The 20365-nt window shown below is 47.3% G+C and overlaps 2 protein-coding genes across 2 annotated transcripts; both read right to left on the bottom strand.

The window, feature by feature from the left end:
• Window positions 1-1313: 1313 nt before the first annotated feature.
• LOC141608427 (uncharacterized) lies at window positions 1314-3008 on the bottom strand. Its single transcript, XM_074427784.1, has 2 exons — window positions 2550-3008; window positions 1314-2438 (listed from the first exon to the last, which is right to left on the bottom strand). Exons 1-2 carry the CDS (start codon window positions 3006-3008, stop codon window positions 1314-1316), a joined length of 1584 nt encoding a protein of 527 aa, XP_074283885.1.
• Window positions 3009-3574: 566 nt separating this feature from the next.
• LOC141606186 (BTB/POZ and TAZ domain-containing protein 3) lies at window positions 3575-7002 on the bottom strand. Its single transcript, XM_074425220.1, has 7 exons — window positions 6874-7002; window positions 6614-6685; window positions 5308-5645; window positions 4860-4990; window positions 4446-4752; window positions 4044-4360; window positions 3575-3950 (listed from the first exon to the last, which is right to left on the bottom strand). Exons 3-7 carry the CDS (start codon window positions 5623-5625, stop codon window positions 3821-3823), a joined length of 1203 nt encoding a protein of 400 aa, XP_074281321.1. The 5' UTR covers window positions 5626-5645; window positions 6614-6685; window positions 6874-7002; the 3' UTR covers window positions 3575-3820.
• Window positions 7003-20365: the final 13363 nt, after the last annotated feature.

The following is a 20365-nucleotide window of genomic DNA, read 5'->3' as shown; positions in this document are numbered from 1 at the left end:
AATCGATTAGATTGTACAACACCTACAAGTCGACTTAATCCTCCCTACTCAACTATATGCATGGTCTAATGAGACTCGACTTGGTTTATATCTTACAAGTCTCATTGAAAAGATAAGTGATGGTTGTAAATGCAAGGATTCATAGGCTTAGCATTTCATCAAACATAACATGTGCATAAGTTGAGATCACAACAAGCAAGCAAATAAATTATGAAAACATATTAAATTAAGCATGAATCATCCCCCATGTTGATTTCCCCTAATTCCCCATTAAACCTAGTTAAGGAAACTACTCACTCATTATCATGGTAAACATGCTAGCAAGGTTGTCAATCATACTAACAAAGCAAAACATGATGAACAAATGAAGATAATTAACAATAATTAAAAAGGGATTAAGAGAATTATACCTACTAATGATTCCAATAATAAAGCAAAGAATAATAGAAGTACTTGATGAATCATTGGAAGGTTGTCAATCTCCCAATAATAACCCAAATAATCTTCAATTACCCAAAATGAAAGATGAACAAAAGAGAAATTAAGGAAATGAGATTTGTATTAAGACTTGAATAAAAGTTGATTACAAGATTAAAGAGAGATTAGAATGATATAAACTACTCTAAATATTGATAAGAATATTGTGTTGATCTAATTAGACTAATGGGGTATTTATAGTGGGGATTAGGTACACAAATTAGGGTTTACTAAGGGCTAAAATGACGATTAAGTCCTTGAGGAATCGCTCCTCTCAGAAAATATGCGGGTCTCCTTTTTGCCGGTCTTTCCGAAATATGCGCATCCTTCATAGAGCAAGAAGAAAACGAAAGTGGCTGTAACACAATCCGAGCGTCCAAGGTGTCGGGACGAGCGGATTGTCTAGCTGCTGGACGAGCGGATTCCTTAGCCGGACGCTTGGATTCTGGCCGTGTTGGACGAGCGTCCCGAGGGTCAAGCCGCTCGGATTCTGGGTCAGCTTCCTTCTTTTCTTCTTTTCTTCCTCCTTCTTCCAACAATCCTCGGGGATCTTGTCGGAGATGCAAGGATCTTTTCTCATTATTGCCCATCTACTACAATATGTACAAAGGCCTTCTAGTCTTGTCTTCTCTTTGATGCTTGGTCATTGGATTTAATCAATTTAGCTCCATTTTGCCATGAAAATGCAAGGTTTGCACTCCTTTCCTACCAAGGGAACAAAACCTCAAAGAATATGCAAAACAAAGGACTAAAGACAATAAATGACCCAAATATGTACTAAAAAGCATGAGAACAAGGCTAATTCGGGGACAAAATATGCTCAAATAATGGTCACATCAACTACGAACATTTTTAATAGTTTTTGAAAATTGTGTAGCAACCATATTAACAAAACTCATGAACATGTCAGTGACCTTGACTTTATCCCGCAACAAATAAACCCACGTAGTGCGAGAGTAATCATCAACAATCGTCAAAAAGTACTTGGCCCCACAACACAAAGCAATACGGTAAGAGCCCCATAGGTCACAATGTATTGAATCAAATAAGTTCGAAGCACGCTTATTGTTTAATGTAAAACTATGACGATGTTGTTTCGCAAAATGACAAATATCACACACCGAAATATTATTAAATTGCAAGCTACTTAAAGAGGGAATGGTCTTGACAACTTTATCTGATGGATGTCCCATACGTCGATGCCAAAGATCATATGCACCTTGAGCAGTCACATTATTGGCCACCAAAGTTCGCTCCTCCGCACAAATCCAATACAGTCCATCCCGTAGCTCACCGACTCCAATCGTCGTCCTCAAGGAACGGTCCTGTATAAGATAAGAATTTTGAGAGAATTCAAAGGAATAATTAGTATCAGCTGTGAGTTGAGAAATGGAAATCAAATTGCATTTTAAACTCTGAAGGTATAGCACGTTACGAAGCGTAAGAAGTTGATTAATATAGACGGAACCAAACGTGGTGGACACGACCTGTTGTCCATTCGGAAGACAAACAGGCCGGCTAGTGATAGTTTGGACGTCCTCTAAACACGAAAGCGTGCCCGTAACGTGATTAAAGGCACCAGTGTCGAGTATCCAATTATACATACCACTGAGACTATTGGAGGCGAGAAGAGAATGAGCTGTTGCACCCGTAATCAAAGCATTGACATGAGCCGAGGGTTCTTTATCACCAGTTGTGCCTAAACCCGAGGCATTGCTGCCCGAACCCGACGCACCACGGCACCCACCTGTTCGTGATCGACGGTACTCGGCCAAGGTACGTGGCCTCTCGCCCCACCCTGAAGGAAACCTATTCGTCTTAAAAATACAATTTGTAATTTCATGACCTTTTGTCTCGCAATGTGAGCAAAATAACTGCCGCCGTTCACCTCGTTCTTGATCCTTGAGTACCCGCCAGTCGATAGATGATTGAGAAGCAGGAGGAACAGCAAAAGCCGTCACCTAAGAGACATCGGGAGCGGACTCATCACGCAGACGTTCTTGTTGCAGAACAACGCTATATGCACGACTCAAAGAAGGCAGAGGGTCAAGTTGAAATTGTTGGGAGCGAACATTACCGTATAAAGACGAATCGAGACCCATAAAAAATTGGTGTAATCGTTCATTATCGAGTCGCTGTAATGCAGCTTTGGCTATCCCGCATTCACACTTACCGCAAGTACAGGCAAACGGCGGCTCGTGGAGCACGAGAGAGTCCCAAATGGTTTTTAATTTACCATAGTAAGTCGTCACGTCCATACCTTTGATTTGCTTACAGTTATGGAGTTGGGTTTTCAAACCATGGATCTTGGTCCCGTCAACAACATCGAATTGTGCTTGTAATTCGGCCCAAAGAATAGACGCGTCATCAACGTAGGACACGGTTTCAAGAACGGAAGGACCGGTCATGTTACGAATCCACTGCACAATCGTACAGTGAACCGCCTCCCAATTTTCGAGATCAAATTTGTTTGTAGGTTTCTTAATAGAGCCATTGACGAAGCCGAACTTGCGCCTTGATTTGATCGACATCGTCATGGATTGCTTCCAATCGGCATGATGTTTGATATTTTTTGACCCGGACCTTCATGGGATCCGAGGTAGTATGGACTTGAAGGATCAATTTTTGGAAATTCAACGGTCGTGTCATCATTCCCGCCAGTCATGGTGATTGATTATTTTCGTGAGGGAATTGGTTAGTGAAATCGTGGAGATTGAAGAAAATTGCCTGACGATGATACCATGTTAGAGAATAGAAAGGGAAAGGATGGTTTCATTGATTTGTGAATATCGATTTATATAGTTACAATACATTGTGTGAATGCAATCGGGAAAATATCACATAGAATAACAACCGAATAAAATCTTTGACTACGGAATATCGTATATCTCGAATAATATACGATATTCCTAATATATATAGGACGAAGATCGAAAGGTGGATAATCCAAAATAGTTGGAAGAGTGCTTGAATTGACCCCATGATTTGCGAGCCAATCATTTACTCGGTTAATTTCCCCGTAAGAATGTTCCAGCTTGATGGCCAGCTATTGTCTTTTATCATAACATTCATAAGCAAAATTTGTGAGGGCATCAAATGCATTCAAGTGTTCATGTTAGCCTCATGAACAGCGATGTGTTTTGCTATTACGGTTTTCTCGGCTCTCGGCCGGACTTGGACGCACTTTCGAACATTTGAACATATGCTGAATACCGAATACAGAGAAATATATATTCGCGTCTAACATCTTTTTACGAAATATACAATTGACCATTCTCGAACAAGGTATATGAATTTCACTGCATTCTGAATATGCAGTGAAATTGCTCCGAGTTTGATGTAATCAGGATAAACTAAAGTTCCGCCACACGAATGGACCCTTTGCCCTCTTTGCTTCCATTATCTTTAATACCAAAAGTCCCCACTTAGTCTCATCTTTCTTGGTTTGTACCCTTATTTTTTCTTTGAAGTGCCTGAAAAGACGGAAAATATGTTAGGTTCACAATGGAGCTTCAGTCCTCGTGTCAGATCAGTGGCAAACGAATAACCAACATTATGATGCTTACCTGCAGAGAGGAACATGGCAAGACTCTTCAGGCTCATCGCAGATTCGAGAATGAAGTTCAAGAAGTTGCCACATACGCTTGCAATGGACACAGCCACCCGGACCCCTGACTTTACAACTGAAAAAGTGACGGATTAACGTTTCAACTCCCTTGCATGCTGAAAAGCCACAGGAAGCTTGGCTTTCTTTTAGCGATTTGTCTCGAGGCCCAATTGTGGTGCAACCATCGTTGCATATGTGGATAAGGGCCTCAACAGCTTCGTGAAGTTGCAAGTATACCTTTCTTTCTTGTCCCGTACGCTTCTTCTCTCCCTTTCTCTGCAACAATTAACTATTAGATAGTTGCACAATCAGCTACTGTATTTGTAAACTATTCAGGACTGAAAAGAATAAGTTGACTTACAGATCCTTCTTCAACGACCGACTCCAAAAGCTCTTGTTCGAGATCAGGATTAACACGCCTCATTACCTTCCACCCATCAGTGGCCGCAACTTTTGTGAAGTGTCTTACAACCATACGAATGCATATAAGGGAAAGCCTAGGCGCATCACAGTTTCTTGCCAGTTGAAGCACGTCTATTACATTTTCGTACGTAAGGTAACAGTTCTCCAGATACTTCACACAAACTCGTTTCAGTCGAGGAACAACAAAAGAATGTGATAGAACTAACAAGTGGAGAGCAAACTTCTTCATATCGTCTTCTTCATAACTGCAATAAGAATACGTATTTGCCACTTAATTCACCAAATTCAGCGAAGGATGTAAAACTGTAAAAGTATATCTACGGTTAGAGACGGCAATAGTCAATTAACATACCAAGATGAGTATAAGAAACGAATAAATGTGGAAACAGCTCCATGAGGTACCCCAGATATCTTGATATGTCGGACACCGTTGTTAGGCTTTGAATCTTGCAGGCAATTTCCTAGCACAGGTGATGCAATACTCTACACAAAGACAATATACAATGCTAAGTAATCATTTAATCTACTAAAATATAAAACCGGTAAATAACTTAGACATAATATGGTTTTTTTTTTGTGTTGACCAGGAGTATCCCCTACCGACAGCTGGGCAATCTCCCGAGATTCGGGGTACTGAACCAAACCTCTGACCACTTGTTTAAGAAATGAGAGTCCTTACCACTCACACCAGCCAACTTTGGTTGATAATCTTATTGTGAGAACGTCTGATATGCGAATAATTTCTAAAAAACGATAAACAATGAATTTCAGAATAGAATAAGGTCATAGGAGTTATGTACCAGAACACAGAGATGTGCAGGAACAGTTAACTGATGTTGGGTAGAAATGAACACATCTGCCCCATAGCCAGTCTTGAAAAGTTCGTCCCATAAATCTCGTGTATCTTTCGGGATCATGCTAAATTCTGACAATCGCTTTTGATAGTTTCTGATTGAAATTATGGGTCCAGCTGATAGAGGAGGTGGAGTAGGGATATCTTTCTTTGTTACAAAGGTAGTACTGCTTGGAGTCTCTTGCTCTTTAGTTATTTCGTAATAGTCATGCGGATATATGATTTCCGGGAGTGCCAACGGATACTCACAGAGAACTGAAGCCATCAACTGTGAGAGCGGCCGACCTGATCAAAGTCCGATTATAATCATTATACATAACAATCCTAAAAACTAAGAAGAGAGTAAATTGAATGATGATAACTTCTACCAGGCAGTACCAACCATACAGTTTTACGTCTGTTACAGTTATATGTTTACACTTGCTTTATTTTGTAAGGGGAAAATAAAGCAAGTGTAAACATGGAGAGTACATGATTTTATAATATTTTATTATAAAATCGTTTCGTTTTATAGGAGATTGATTACCTAACAACAGAGCGGAAAAAAGTTGATCCGTACAAATTTTGTGAAGTATTTATGGAACGTAATTGTCAACATGATCAAGCAAAGTAGGTAAGGTCACGCTTTAGCTAGCGGTTTAGAATGTCCATACAAATAACACACTATGCAAGTACGCAACCATGCTAGTGTTAATTGGACTACGCAACTAGCTAGTTTGGTAATCCATACAATGAAATAATACCAAAAAATAAAAAGTAATTTTCCTTTATTTTATTGTCCTCATTTATTATGAAAGCTTTGGGATCGTTTAAAAGTTTTACACAAAATCTCATTTGTGACGGCACGTATCCGTCACTTTAGAGTGACGGATACCATTTTTTCTCACAAATGACCCAAATAGAGGAGAGAGGGAAGCACATGGGGTGCCCCACCTTGTCCCCCTATCCGTTTTGTGAGTGGTATTATCCGTCACTTGCTTCGACCCGTCTTCAGCAAGACTAATTGAAAGTTTTAACACATACTCTTTATTTCGATTATTTATTTAATTTTGATTATAATAGTCTTCACAAACAAACAAATAAAAAGTAGGTAGAACATTTAAAATCGATATTATACGAATATAAATGTTCTTATTAATTAATCAAATTGAATATGAGTAAGTTATCCCAAGTAGTTGATCACAAGTTTGAGAACAAAATAGTAATGGAAAACTAAACAACTCAACAAAATGACAATATATTTGCACACTAACCTTATTATATTATCTTCCAAAAAGTTGTAAGTTTTGATCACCAATAGTAAAAGAATGAATTCTTCAACAATCCTGAAAAATTGTAACAATAACCCAACAATCAAATCCATTTCTCTAATAACAAATAAACTTAAAACATTGTGACGGAGTCAGGATTTGCGGTAAGAAGGGGGATTGTCCCAATGAGGGACAAGCGCCCTTGCTAGCCTCTTGAATCCGCCACGGCCTAAATGTGGGATGACAAAATGAAGGAAAATAACCTGGAAAAGGGTTAAGATAATTGAGAATGCAAGAAAGAGAGATGAGAATAAAAAGAGTAGTATGGGTTAGTATTTATTGTGTGAGGTAGGAAATCAAGTGAGATATCAAACTCTTTAATTTGTAGTGTCAGCATGAAGAGGCCTACTCCTCCAAGGGTAGTTGTAATTTCCTAAGGACAAATCAAGTGGGATGTGAGTGTGATTACATTCAATGTTTTTAGAGCCACAAATTTTCATTGAAGAGATGTAGTGTTTCTCTCACAAAATGCAAATAGATAGTGTAATTGGAGAAAAATAGATACTTCATTTGCCCTTCCACTTATATTTTGTGAGAGAATCATTATCCGTCTTTAACTTGTGATAAATAATAACCGTCTTTAATAAGACGGACTATTTTAGAGTCCGACGTTATTTTTATTTTGCATTTGTTGTCTTGCTTTTTATGTGAGGTGTGTAAAGAGGGAATGCTCTATATGGAGTAAGTTTGTTATGAGTTGATGTTGTAGTCCGTATATTTCAGTTAATAGTTTATATTTGTTTTCTTTCAAAAAAAAAAAAAAATGTAAATACTGGTACAAAGGGAGTAATAATTATTTGATAGACTAGGTTTAAATTGCACACAAACTATCATGTCTATCAAATAAGAATTGTACATAAGATGATTTGTAATACATGTAATATTAAACTAGTGCAGATCTTGCGCGAAAACACGGTTTTAGAGAATTTAACAATTAAATTAACGGTAAAAACAAATTTTAATAATGTGTAGTAATAAGAGGTAGAAAAAATAAAATTAGATATTTTTAGCCTGAAGTTGGAATAAAATTTTTTAATAAAAAAGTTATTATTATAAATGATGGGGCATATTCTGCACCGCTGACCAAGTCAACACACTGAGCAAGGTCAAAGATATCCACAGCAAGTCAACGACTTAGATAGCCTAGCCGATACATCCCATCGGCCTGCCACACTGGGTCTCGGCGTGACAACTGCCAAATAGGGACACACATCCGCGTACTCATATCCAAGACCCCTCGGCGGCGAGTCAACATTGTCCGCCTAGGCCGCCATAGGTCCCTTAGCCGAGGGTAGATCGGTCTTTCCACCGCTAGCCACTTGGCCACTGGCCACTACGTGACAAAAGGTGAAAGTCTATAAATACTCCTCAACCTTCATTGAGGAAAGGATCTTAATTATAACCTAAATACACTATTCATCCAGTAATATCTCCTTTATCTCTACAATATATACATAGCCAAGTCACAACTTGATCCTTGAAGTTTTACCGACTTGAGCGTCGGAGTGAGTACGCTTGGCACACGGCCCAAGCCCTCGGTTCGTTCATTGTTGCGAGGAAGGCCGCGAGGGACGATAGGAGCAAGAAGGATTCATTCAAGGCATTATTCTACAAGCCACGGATGGTAACTAATCACCGCTCCGGAATTACACCAGGAACAATTGGCGTGCCTCGTGGGGAAAGCGACACTAGAAGCTAGTCACATTCATTCCCAAAACAAAAAAAAAAAACAAAAACACAAACCCACCCAAAAAGCTAAGAAAATGTCGAAACAAAGAAGAGGTGTTTCAGAATCGACGAGCCCCTCCACCCGGATGATACCTTCAACAATTCTGGAGTCGAGCGGCCCTCCACCGGCGGAGTAATCCAACCGGAGTTCGGGATGCCGATAATACCAGATACGCCGCCGCCGACCAACCAGTCACCATCATGGGACATGTGGTTGACATAAAGAAACCGAAAATGGTCCTGGACCTAATTAGCAATGCGTCGCTCACACCGTCACACCGACAAGAGCGGCGGAAACCACCCAGAGACCGGGGCCCAAAACGTGACTCGAGAAATGAACGGAGCACTAGGAGAAGTTGACGGTCAAGACGCCGGGAGCCCAAAGTGGGCGCGGTAGACCTAAGTCCTTCCCGCACTCGCGGAAGGACAGCGTCCCCGCCACACGAACGAGGCATACCCCAAAGGAGCCAGAGGAGTCCGACTCAGCAGAGTTGGAGAAGGAGTCATAGTCGAAGAAGGAGCCCCTCCCGCTACGAGGGGAGGAGCCAGGATAGGGATGCGAGGAGCCGATCGCCACGTGTCATTCAACACGTGGTCAGGCAACCCCTCAACGCCTACGTCCTAGAAGTCCCGGTGCCAAACAAGCTAAAACTGCCACCCCTATCATACAAGGGGGATAGCGATCCAGCCGACCACGCCGAGGCTTTCGAGTCTTACATGTCGGTATGGGAGCAGCCCGACGAGGTCAGTGCCGAATTTTCCCAACAACTCTGCATGGAATGGCTCAGAGCTGGTACAAAGGGCTTCCCGATGGCTCGGTGTACTACTACGCCGACCTGAAGGGTGCTTTCCTAACCCAGTACTCCTGCAATAAGAGAAGGGCCGTAGAGACCTCCGACCTCCTAACTATCAGACAGGAGGGGGGCGAGTCTCTCCGAAGCTACGTGAAGAGGTTTGATGGAAAGGTCCAGCAGATTCGAGAAATTAATCCCGAGCTGGCGGCCTTCGCGCTGATGAAGGGCCTCCCGAGGGGAGCCTTAAAAAACGAGCTCATCAAGAGCGGAGGCCTCAGGCCGGGACGCCGCGGGAAGCCGGCCGACTGTGCCATCAAGGTAGAAGACTATCACAAGACTGGGTAGATCCCTGCCAAGCCGAGCACTCGAAAAGAGGAGTCACCGGCAGACGGCCCAGACGAAGAACGCCGCGACAACAACGGTTCGCGGTCCGATGGAAAACGCCGTGAGAATAACAGATCACGGTCGGACAGATCCGACCGGAGGCAAGACTCGGCAGGCGCCGGGTGGAATTCGGGAACGTACCACCAGAGGCGGTATAGTGAAAAAACCCCCCTCGTCGTATCAGCCGCTGAGGTCTTCGCCCTGAGCAAAAACGAGGGCCAGAAGTGGGAGAGACCCCCCAAGCCAAAAAGTGACGGTGACACGAGCCAGTACTGTGAGTACCACGGCCACACCGGCCATTTAACCAACGACTGCCGCCATCTGAAGAATGCCATAGAGGAACTGATCCGGAAGGAAGCCTCGGCAAGTACGTCATAAAAAGGCCAAAAGAGGCGACGCCAGCGGTTCGGATAAAAAGTCCGTTTTCGAACGGATAGGAGTGATTCACGTTGTCATCGGGGGCAACGAGAACGGAGGGTCCGCTCATGGGCACAAACGGCACCTAAACGAGCTATATCAGGCCATCAACTTTGTGCCCAACTCAGGGATCCCCTCTGCAAGCATCCCCGACATGACTATTGGAAGAAAGGACTACGAAGGGGTCATCGCCCCTCACAGCGACCCGCTCGTAGTCAATTTAGACATATCCAACCACCTGGTCAAGAGGTGCCTGATTGACACAGGCGCATACACGAACATCATGTTTAGAGAATGCTTCCTCGGCCTCAGCCTGAAGATCAAAGACTTAAGCCCCTGCACCAACCCGCTATACAGCTTTTCTGGGGCCGGCCTGGTACCACTAGGGTCAATTAGGCTCCCGGTGAGATTCGGCGAAAAGACGTCAGCCAAGAACGTCCTAGCCGAGTTTGTGGTTATCGACGGCTCGTCCGCGTACAACGTCCTCATAGGCCGAGTCACCCTAAGCGAGGCCGACGCAGTGATGTCCATCCGGGCCCTAACACTGATGTACGTCTCGGACCGGGGGGAAGCGCATAAGCTCGTCTCCAAAGACGAGAAGGATGAGGTGATCAACGTCCAGATAGCTGCCCGAGGATGCAACATGCAGTCCCTCAAAGAGGCGAGAAAGTCCGAAAAAGGGAAGAGTCCGTCCTTGCAGCAGGAGGACGACCAAATGGATACAACTAGGGGCTGACTGAGGAAGTGCGCCTGTAATGAGCCGGTAGGGCATCGGTAATCTCGTAAGAATTTATGTAGCCGCGGAGGTGTCCAAATATCTGTGGACACCCCAACGCATGTTTTCACCTAATGAGAAACCATCAAGCCTTCGATCAAAGCGAAATTTTCCCATCAGTTATCTATCAAGATACCGACGCCGCCACACGTCATACCGACAAGAGCGGCGTCGTTGCGAAGACATTAGCGCGTCGCAGATCACCCCAAGTAGTAGACGCCACAGCGATCACCCCAAGAGGTAGACTCCGTCGCAGTCACCCAAGTGGTAGACGCCACGTAACACGCTATCAAGAAATGTACGGCTCACACTGTCATACCGACAAGAGCGATCGTTGCGAAGAACTACTGCCGCCGTCGCCAGATCACCCCAAGTAGTAGACGCCACGGCAGTCACCCCAAGAGGTAGACTCCGTCGCAGTCACTCCAAGTGGTAGACGCCACGTAACACGCTATCAAGATACCGACGCCGGCTCACACTGTCATACCGACAAGAGCGGCAGTCGTTGCGAAGAACTACAGCGCCGTCGCAGTCACCCCAAGTAGTAGACGCCACGGCAGTCACCCCAAGAGGTAGACTCGTCGCAGTACCCAAGTGGTAGACGCCACGTAACACGCTATCAAGATACCGACGCGCCACACCGTCATACCGACAAGAGCGGCATCGTTGAAGACATTAGCGCGTCGCAGTCACCCCAAGTAGTAGACGCCACTAATCACCCCAAGAGGTAGACTCCGTCAGTCACCCAAGTGGTAGACGCCACGTAACACGCTATCAAGATACCGACGCCGGCTCACACTGTCATACCGACAAGAGCGGCAGTCGTTGCGAAGACATTAGCGCCGTCGCAGTCACCCCAAGTAGTAGACGCCACGGCAGTCACCCCAAGAGGTAGACTCGTCGCAAGTCACTCCAAGTGGTAGACGCCACGTAACACGCTATCAAGATACCGACGCCGGCTCACACTGTCATACCGACAAGAGCGGCAGTCGTTGCGAAGAACTACGACTCCGTCGCAGTCACTCCAAGTGGTAGACGCCACGTAACACGCTATCAAGATACCGACGCCGGCTCACACTGTCATACCGACAAGAGCGGCAGTCGTTGCGAAGAACTACGACGCCGTCGCAGTCACTCCGAGTGGTAGACGCCACGTAACACGCTATTAAGAATCAACGCCGGCTTCCCCGGTCAATCCGACAAGAGCCATCGCACATTACACTCGCAAAAACATTCAAAGTGTCGTGGAAGCGTTGAAACACAGTTGAGATACGTACTCAAAAACGGCCCCGGCCAAGCCGGGGCGAAAACAAGAAGGGCGCTCAATTAAGAATACAGGAAGACAACTCTGATAGAGATGAGATGAAGACCACGGCCAGGCCGCGGGCGAAAGAAACGAATTATTATTAGAAGATAAGTTACAAGATTTACAAGTGAGAAGAATACAGACGACGGTCGTCCCCGCGGGGATAATCCGAGAACACAACCTACTAAAAGTTGTACAAAAAGCAAAGGCTACAGTTATACCAAGAGATAGCGGGAAGGAAGAGCTGAGTAATTGGCCCACGGACAGCTGAGACTGATCAGCTGTAAACTTGTTCTCATCAAGCAGCACATGTTAGTGAGGAGCTGAAACAGATCTGCTGTAAACTTGCTCTCTTAGGCCTGCTGCTGCCTGCCATCAGTATCGGCGGCCGCATCTTCCCCAGTAGGCAACCCAGCAGCTTCTCTAGCAGCCTCAGCCTTGGCCTCGGCATCCTCAGCTGCCCTCATCCTTTCGGCCTCCTCCTTAGCCACTCTAGCCCTCTCAGCAAGAGCCGCTTTCTCCGCGGCCGCCTCCCTCTCCATCTTCGCCTTCGCCGCCTCTTTGGCCGCCTCCACCGCGGCTTTCTCCTTAGCCGCGACTCGTCATCAAGCAAAGACGTCGAACTGTCCCACGGGAAGGAGCCATCAAGAGGGAAAAGCTCCCCCGATAACTTCCCCGACAAAGCATCTTCGGCCAAGTCCCGGAACTCGGCGCACGACATTTGGGGAGCATGACGGTTTGGAGCATATCGACGTCCGCCTCCTTTTGCTTGATGATGGCCTCTTTGCCACGAATCAGCTCAGCCTGGGCCTTAAACATGCCCCTGTATTGATCCTTCTGCTGGAGACAGAGGTCAGCACGCTTCTGAGCAAGGCTACATTCCTCCAGCAGCTTCGCAGCTTCGGTTGCCGCAGCCTCGGCCTTAGCTCTCTCAGCAAGGACCTCCTTTTCGGCGTCCTCCCGGAGCTTTCGCTCAGCCAAAAGCGCTTTCTCAGCATCTCCCCTGAGCTTCTGCTCATTATGGAGACTCAGCTTCGCCGACGCAGCCACCTGCTTAGTGGCATTACACTCGGAAACAGCTCGAGCAATGACCCTCTCCTGCTCCTTGAGGCGAGCCCCGGTAGCCACGTTCCACCTCGCCGACTCCCTAATCGCCTTTGTGCCTTCCTCTATAAGCCGGGAGACGGAAGCCTTTCAGGGGGGAGGAACGGCAGTGGTACTTTGGCCACCAGCCTGCGGGTGGGAGAAGGAAACCTTCTGGGATGAAGAAGTGACGGTGGCGCCCTGATCGCGAGCCTGCGCAGAGAAGCCCACCGCCTGCCGCCCAACGTGAGCGATGGCCGACTGCGGCTGATCTGCAAAAATCCAATTAAAGCATCAATATCAACTGACTTATCAGGAACACCTAATGGCACGGCTAAGTTTAAGCCACAGAACAGACGGATACCATGTCTGGCCTTCTTGGCCGGAGAAGGCACTTCCTTGCCAGCAGCAGAAGCCCCCCTTTTCCTCCTACAGATAAGGGGAGATCCCTCTGCGTCAGAGTCCCCCTCATCAGGAATATCAACAATCTCCACCTTCTAGGGGAGAGGACGGGAGTTGAAACCGCCGACGCCGTTTTCCGCGTCCGACGCACTACGCCGCTAATCACCGGCTGCGCCTCCTCCTTGCTCAAGCCCTTCAGCCGCTGTTCCATGAGGTCATTCGGCGACGTCCTGCGATGATGATGGGCGAGCCTTGGGATGCAAGTTAGCAACGGTTTTGTCTTTATGCAGCCCCATTCTCCGAAGAAGATCCTCAGATAGGTCCGGTCCGAAGTGGTCTGCAAAAGAAACAAAGAATCAAGAAGAGGAAATAAATCGAAGCCCGAGAAAACAGGAGCATTGAGAGCGGTGACGGGCCTCACACCGACCCCACTCACCCTGCGCTAGGGCCGGTATGAGGCCGACGTAGCAAAGTGGCTCATCCTGGAGAATGATCTGCGTCGGGGGAATCCATCTTTTCGGCACCCCACTCTTGTCCACCTCGAAGAGCCTCATCGCCAACCTCTCATCCTCCTTCAGATGGACCCTGCTGGCATCCATTTTCAGATGTTTTCGGGTGACCCATCTGTCATGCTCCGCCTTAGTCTCACACCGCAAGTTAACCTGGTGCTGGAAGGAGCGGGGCAGCGGATAGTCGTCCGGTACCTTAACGTACACCCACCGACCCCGCCATTCCTTGCTAGAAGAGAGCTTGTCAACAGAGACGTAACCTTGCTCCGTTTGCACGCTGTACCACCCGACACGGCCAGAGATTGATGGTTTCAGATAATGAAGTCGACGGAATAAATTCACCGTCGGAGCCTCTCCCTTGAAGAGACAAAGCGACGATTTAAACCGATTATGGTTCTCATGGCCAACGGGTGCGATTGGGCAACGGCAACGTTCATAGCCTTGATTATGGCCATAACATACCCATTCAGAGGAAACCGGAGACCATACTCCAAATGCCGCATGTACACACCGGTGTGGCATGGCGGAGGACAACAGACGGACCGACCCTCCCGGGGATGACAATTTCGTATCCACTACCGAAGAAAAAATGGCCCTCGAAAAGTTTCTCACCGAGCATAGCGGCAAGCTTATGGGACCAAACACGGTCAAGGCGAACCTTACAGGCATCACCGTGATCCATGACGATCGCTCTCTCATTAGGACGAGGCCTTTCCTCCTCCTCACCAAAATCATCTCCAAAATCACCACAAGAATCTTCATCCTCCCATTCCTCCAGAATCTGAGGATCAACCTCTGGAGAAGGAGACCTAGGACCCTCCGACACAGGCCCGCTAGGTCCAGCATCGGCAGAAGACATGTTCACAACAAATTACTAGCAAAAAAAAAAAAAAGAAAAATTCGTTTGTTTACCTTCAAAAGAAAAAGTGCTAGCCGGATCAAAAACTCTGAAGATTGAAAGAAAAAAGAAGCCCTTCAGTTTAGCAAGACGAAAATTTTGAAGAAAATTTGAGAAAATGAAATTAGTGACCAAAATCACGGAAAAACTGCCCTATTTATAGGGAAAAAGCCCACAACGACGGGCCAATCAGAGCACAGCCCATGAAGCAACAGCCAATCAACGAGCAAACACGTGTCAAGCATGCAACCACGGAATGTCAATCGTTGCAACAGTTAAACGTCAATCAATGCAACAGTGACCAAGCGTCTTCAACACGCCCGTTCACATCCCTTCAACTACTCATCTTCCTCAACGAATTCCTAGGTATCTGGTCTCCGCCGGCCACCTGATCAACCAAGCTAGGAAGCACCGGCCGGGGGCAATCAAAATCAACCGGCACTCTCAACCTTGGTCACGGCCGCCGTCATATTCTTTTCCACATCGAGTGCCCTTTACGCATCCATGTGGAGGGGGGATATGGTATACGGCACGGCCTAGGATATGGTATACGGCACGGCCTAGCAAGAGCCACGCCGATGCACAAGAAGAAGCCGATACAGAAAATTTCTAAAAATACTTGTGCGAGAATACATGCTCAACATACATCGGAGCCCATACCACGGCATAGACTACGCTGGGGGCAAATTGATGGGGCATATTCTCGCACCGCCGACCAAGTCAACACACCGAGCAAGGTCAAAGATATCCACAACAAGTCAACGACTTAGATAGCCTAGCCGATGCATCCCATCGGCCGCCACTCGGGTCTCGGCGTGACAACCTGCCAGCCGGGACACACATCCGCGTACTCATATCCAAGACCCCTCGGCGGCGAGTCAACATTGTCCGCCGGCCTGCCATAGGTCCCTTAGCCGAGGGGTAGATCAGTCTTTCCACCTGCTAGCCACTTGGCCACTTGGCCACTACGTGACAAAAGGTGAAAGTCTATAAATACTCCTCAACCTTCATTGAGGAAAGGATCTCAGAATTATAACCTAAATACACTATTCATCTGGTAATATCTCCCTTATCTCTCTACAATATATACATAGCCAAGTCACACAACTTGATCCTTGAAGTTTACTGACTTGAGCGTCGGAGTGAGTACGCTTGGCACACAGCCAAGCCCTCAGTTCGTTCATTGTTGCAGGGAAGGCCGCGAGGGACGATAGGAGCAAGAAGGATTCAGCTCAAGGCATTATTCTACAAGCCACGGGTGGTAACTAATCACTGCTCTGGAATTACACCCGGAACAATAAATAAGATTGTCATAAAGGAAAAATATAAAGGAAAAATGCGAAAAGCATACACTAATTTAATAATGTGGGTAAAATTTATGTATAGTTAGTTCATAAGATGAGTTAGTGGAAAAAGCAGTGAAACACTAATTTGTAGCCCATTATTTATTTATAGTTTATGATTTAGAAAAGAGCTCAATTGCGAGTAAACATTATTTAGGCAAGAAAAATAAGAGAATCTCTTATTCTCTTTAGTAGTAAGGAGGATGAGGTACAAAGTTTTTACAAAGTCGTTTTGTTCACTATATTGGTAAAAATTTGTTTATTTTCGGGTTAATTAGTAGACTGAGTAATGAATATGATATTTAATGCGTTTGGTAAATAGTAGAGTCCGACGGCATATTGTAAGCGATCTACTATTTTTTTTGGTTACAAGCGATCTACTATTTTCCAATAGGTTGCTCATGCTACTAAGAGCAGCATATTATAATACGGAGTAGTAGATTAGCTTATGTCTTCTTTTAATTAAAATAAAATTGATGGGGCATATTCTGCACCGCTGACCAAGTCAACATATTGAGCAAGGTCAAGGGTATCCACAGCAAAGTCAACGACTTAAACAGTCTAGCCGATGCAACCCATCGGCTGTCACTGGTCTCGGCTTTGGCAACCCGCCGGCGGGGCACATATCCGCGTACTCATATCCAAGACCCTCGGCGAGCCTGCCACAGGTCCATCGGCCGAGGGTACAACGGTCTTTCCACCTGATAAGCACTTGGCCACTTGGCCACTACGTGACAAAAGGTGAATGCCTATAAATACTCCTCAACCTTCATTGAGGAAAGGATCCACAAATTGACCTAATAACCACTATTCATCTGGTAATATCTTCCTTATCTCTCTACAATACACTCTTAGCCAAGTTACAACGACTTCTCTCTAAGTTTGCTGACTTGAGCGTCGGAGTGAGTACGCTCGGCCAAAGCCGAGCCCTCAGTTTGTTCATCGTTTCAGGAGACCGCAAGGAGGATTCAAGCAAAGACATCATTCTACGGGCTACGAGTGGTAACAAATATCTGCTCTGGAATTACACCCGGAACAATTGGCGCCGTCTGTGGGAATGCGTAACTAGAAGCTAGTCACATTCATTCCCAAACAACAAAAACAAAAACACAAAAACCCACCCAAAAAGCTACGAAGATGTCAAAACAACAAGAGGTATTCGAGAATGACGAAACCACATTCCACCAGGATGATACCTTTCACAATTCTGGAGTAGTGCAACCCTCCACCGGCGGAGTAGTCCAACCGGAATTCGGAATGCCGATAATAACGGACGCACCGCCGCCCGTCAACCAGGTCACCATCATGGGACAGGTGGTTGACGTGGCAAAATTGAAGACACTCCTGGACCTGGTGGGAGTACACCACTCACACAGCACGCCGACACGAGCGGCGGAAGCCGTCCAGGAGACCGGGGCCTTAACGTGACTCCCGAAACTTGAACGAGCACCTGGAGGAGGCGGACCCTATCAAGACGCCGGAGGAGCCCAAAGTGGTCGTGGTAAACGTAAGTCCTTCTCGCACTCGGGAGAGGACATCGCCGCCGCAAAACCGACGAGGCACACCCCGGGGAACAGTGGCCCGACTCGGGAGAGTCGGAGAAGAAGCCAAGCCGGAGAAGGAGTCCTTCCCGTTACGAGGAGAGAGGCCGGACTAGGAATGCGAGGAGTCGGTCGCCGCGTATCATCCGACACGTGGTCAAGCAGCCCCTCAGCGATTATGTCCTCGACATCGCCGTGCCACCTAAGCTGAAGTTGCCGACGTTCACGTACAAAGGAGACAGTGACCCAACCGACCACGTCGAGGCCTTTGAGTCTTACATGTCGGTATGGGAGCAGCCGATGAGGTCCGGGTGCCGGGTCTTCCCGACGACTCGCATGGGATGGCTCAGAGTTGGTACAAGGGGCTTCCCGACGGTTCGGTATACTGCTTCGCCGACCTAAAGGACGCCTTCTTGGCCCAGTACTCTTGCAATAAGAGGAAGGCCGTGGAGACATCGGACCTCCTAACTATCAAACAGGAAGAGGGCGAGTCTCTACGAAGCTATGTGAAAAGGTTCGACGGCAGAGTACAGCAGATTCGGGAGATCAACTCCGAACTGGCGGCTTTCGCACTAATGAAGGGCCTCCCAAAGGGAAGCTTAAAAGACGAGCTCATCAAGCACGGGGGCCTGGGCCTAGACGCCGCGAGGAAGATGGCCGACCAGGCCATCAAGGTGGAAGATTACCACAAGACCTGGGTAGTCCCCAGCGAGGCCGAGCCCTCAGAGAAGAAAAGCCGCCGGGATGACAGCCCGGATGAGAGACGCCGTGACAATAATAGGTCACGGTCCGATGAGAAACGCCGTGACAATAACAGGTCACGGTCAGATAGATCTGCCAAGAAACAGGACTCGACGGGCGCCGGGGGGAGTTCGGGGATGTTTTACCAAAGACATTACCATGACAAAACCCCTCTGGTCGCATCGGCCGCCGAGGTCTTCGCCCGAGCGGCGAGGGCGGAAGTGGGAACGGCCTCCCAAGCCAAAAGGAGACGGTGACTCGAGCCAGTACTGCGAGTACCACGGTAGCACCGGCCACCTCACTGACAACTGCCGGCATCTGAAGAATGCCATCGAGGAGCTAATCCGGAAGGGAAGCCTCGACAAGTATGTGGCCAAAGGCCAGAAGACTGACGCCAGCGGCTCTGACAAGAAATCCGTTTTTCAGCGGATAGGAGTGATCAACGTGGTCATCGGGGGAAACGAGAACGGCGGGTCAGCTCATGGGCACAAACGGCACCTAAACGAGCTGTATCAGGCCATCAACTTTGTGCCCAACACGGCGACCGCCCCCGACATTCCCGATATGACTATTGGGATGAAGGACTACGAGGGAGTCATTGCCCCTCACAGCGACCCACTCGTAGTCAACTTGGACATATCCAACCACCTGGTGAAGAGGTGCCTGATTGACACAGGCGCCTACACAAACATCATGTTCAGGGAGTGCTTCCATAGCCTCGGCCTAAAAGTGAAGGACTTGAGCCCCTGCACCAATCCACTGTACAGCTTCTCCGGGGCTGGCCTGGTACCCCTGGGCTCGATCAAATTGCCAGTAATGCTCGGCGAGGGGAATGCGGCTAAGAATGTCTGAGCCAAGTTCGTAGTCATTGACGGCTCGTCCGCCTACAACGTTCTCATAGGCCGAGTCACTCTAAGCGATGCCGACGCAGTAATGTCCATCCGGGCCCTCACACTGGTGTACGTCTCGGACCGGGGGGAAGCGCATAAGCTCGTCTCCAAGGACGAGAAGGACGAGGTAGTCAACGTCCAGATATCCGCGGAGGATGCAACATGCAATCCCTCAAAGTGGCAAAGCAATCGGAGAAGGGGAAGAGCTCGTCTTCAAAGCGGGAGGGCGACCTCATGGATGCGACCGACGGCTGACGGGGGAGGAGTGCCTCTAGTAAGGCATTAGGAAACTGGTAGACCTTGTATAGCGGCGGAGGTGTCCAAAACAGTTGTGGGCACCCCGACGCATGTTTATATCTAATGTAAAGTCGACCAAGTCTTCCATAAAGATGTCCGTTTTCCCCATAAGTCACTAGCGTGAAGAAACCGACGCCGTCTCATACTGTCGATTGGACAAGATCGGCAGTCGTTGTGAAGAAACCGACGCCGTCTCATACTGTCGATTGGACAAGAGCGGCAGTCGTTGTAAAGAAACCGACGCCGTCTCATACTGTCGATTGGACAAGAGCGGCAGTCGTTGTGAAGAAACCGACGCCGTCTCATACTGTCGATTGGACAAGAGCGGCAGTCGTTGTGAAGAAACCGACGCCGCAAAATCTCATCTGTCGATTGGACAAGAGCGGCGATCGTTGTGAAGAAACCGACGCCGTCTCATACTGCCGATTGGACAAAGAGCGCGATCGTTGTAAAGAAACCGACGCCGTCTCATCGTCGATTGGACAAGAGCGGCGATCGTTGTGAAGAAACCGACGCGCCCGTCTCATCTGTCGATTGGACAAGAGCGGCGATCGTTGTGAAGAAGAAACCGACGCCGTCTCATACCG

Source organism: Silene latifolia, chromosome 10, assembly GCF_048544455.1.
Source record: "Silene latifolia isolate original U9 population chromosome 10, ASM4854445v1, whole genome shotgun sequence".
Taxonomy (NCBI): domain Eukaryota; kingdom Viridiplantae; phylum Streptophyta; class Magnoliopsida; order Caryophyllales; family Caryophyllaceae; genus Silene; species Silene latifolia.
This window is presented reverse-complemented; position numbering and strand designations above follow the sequence as displayed.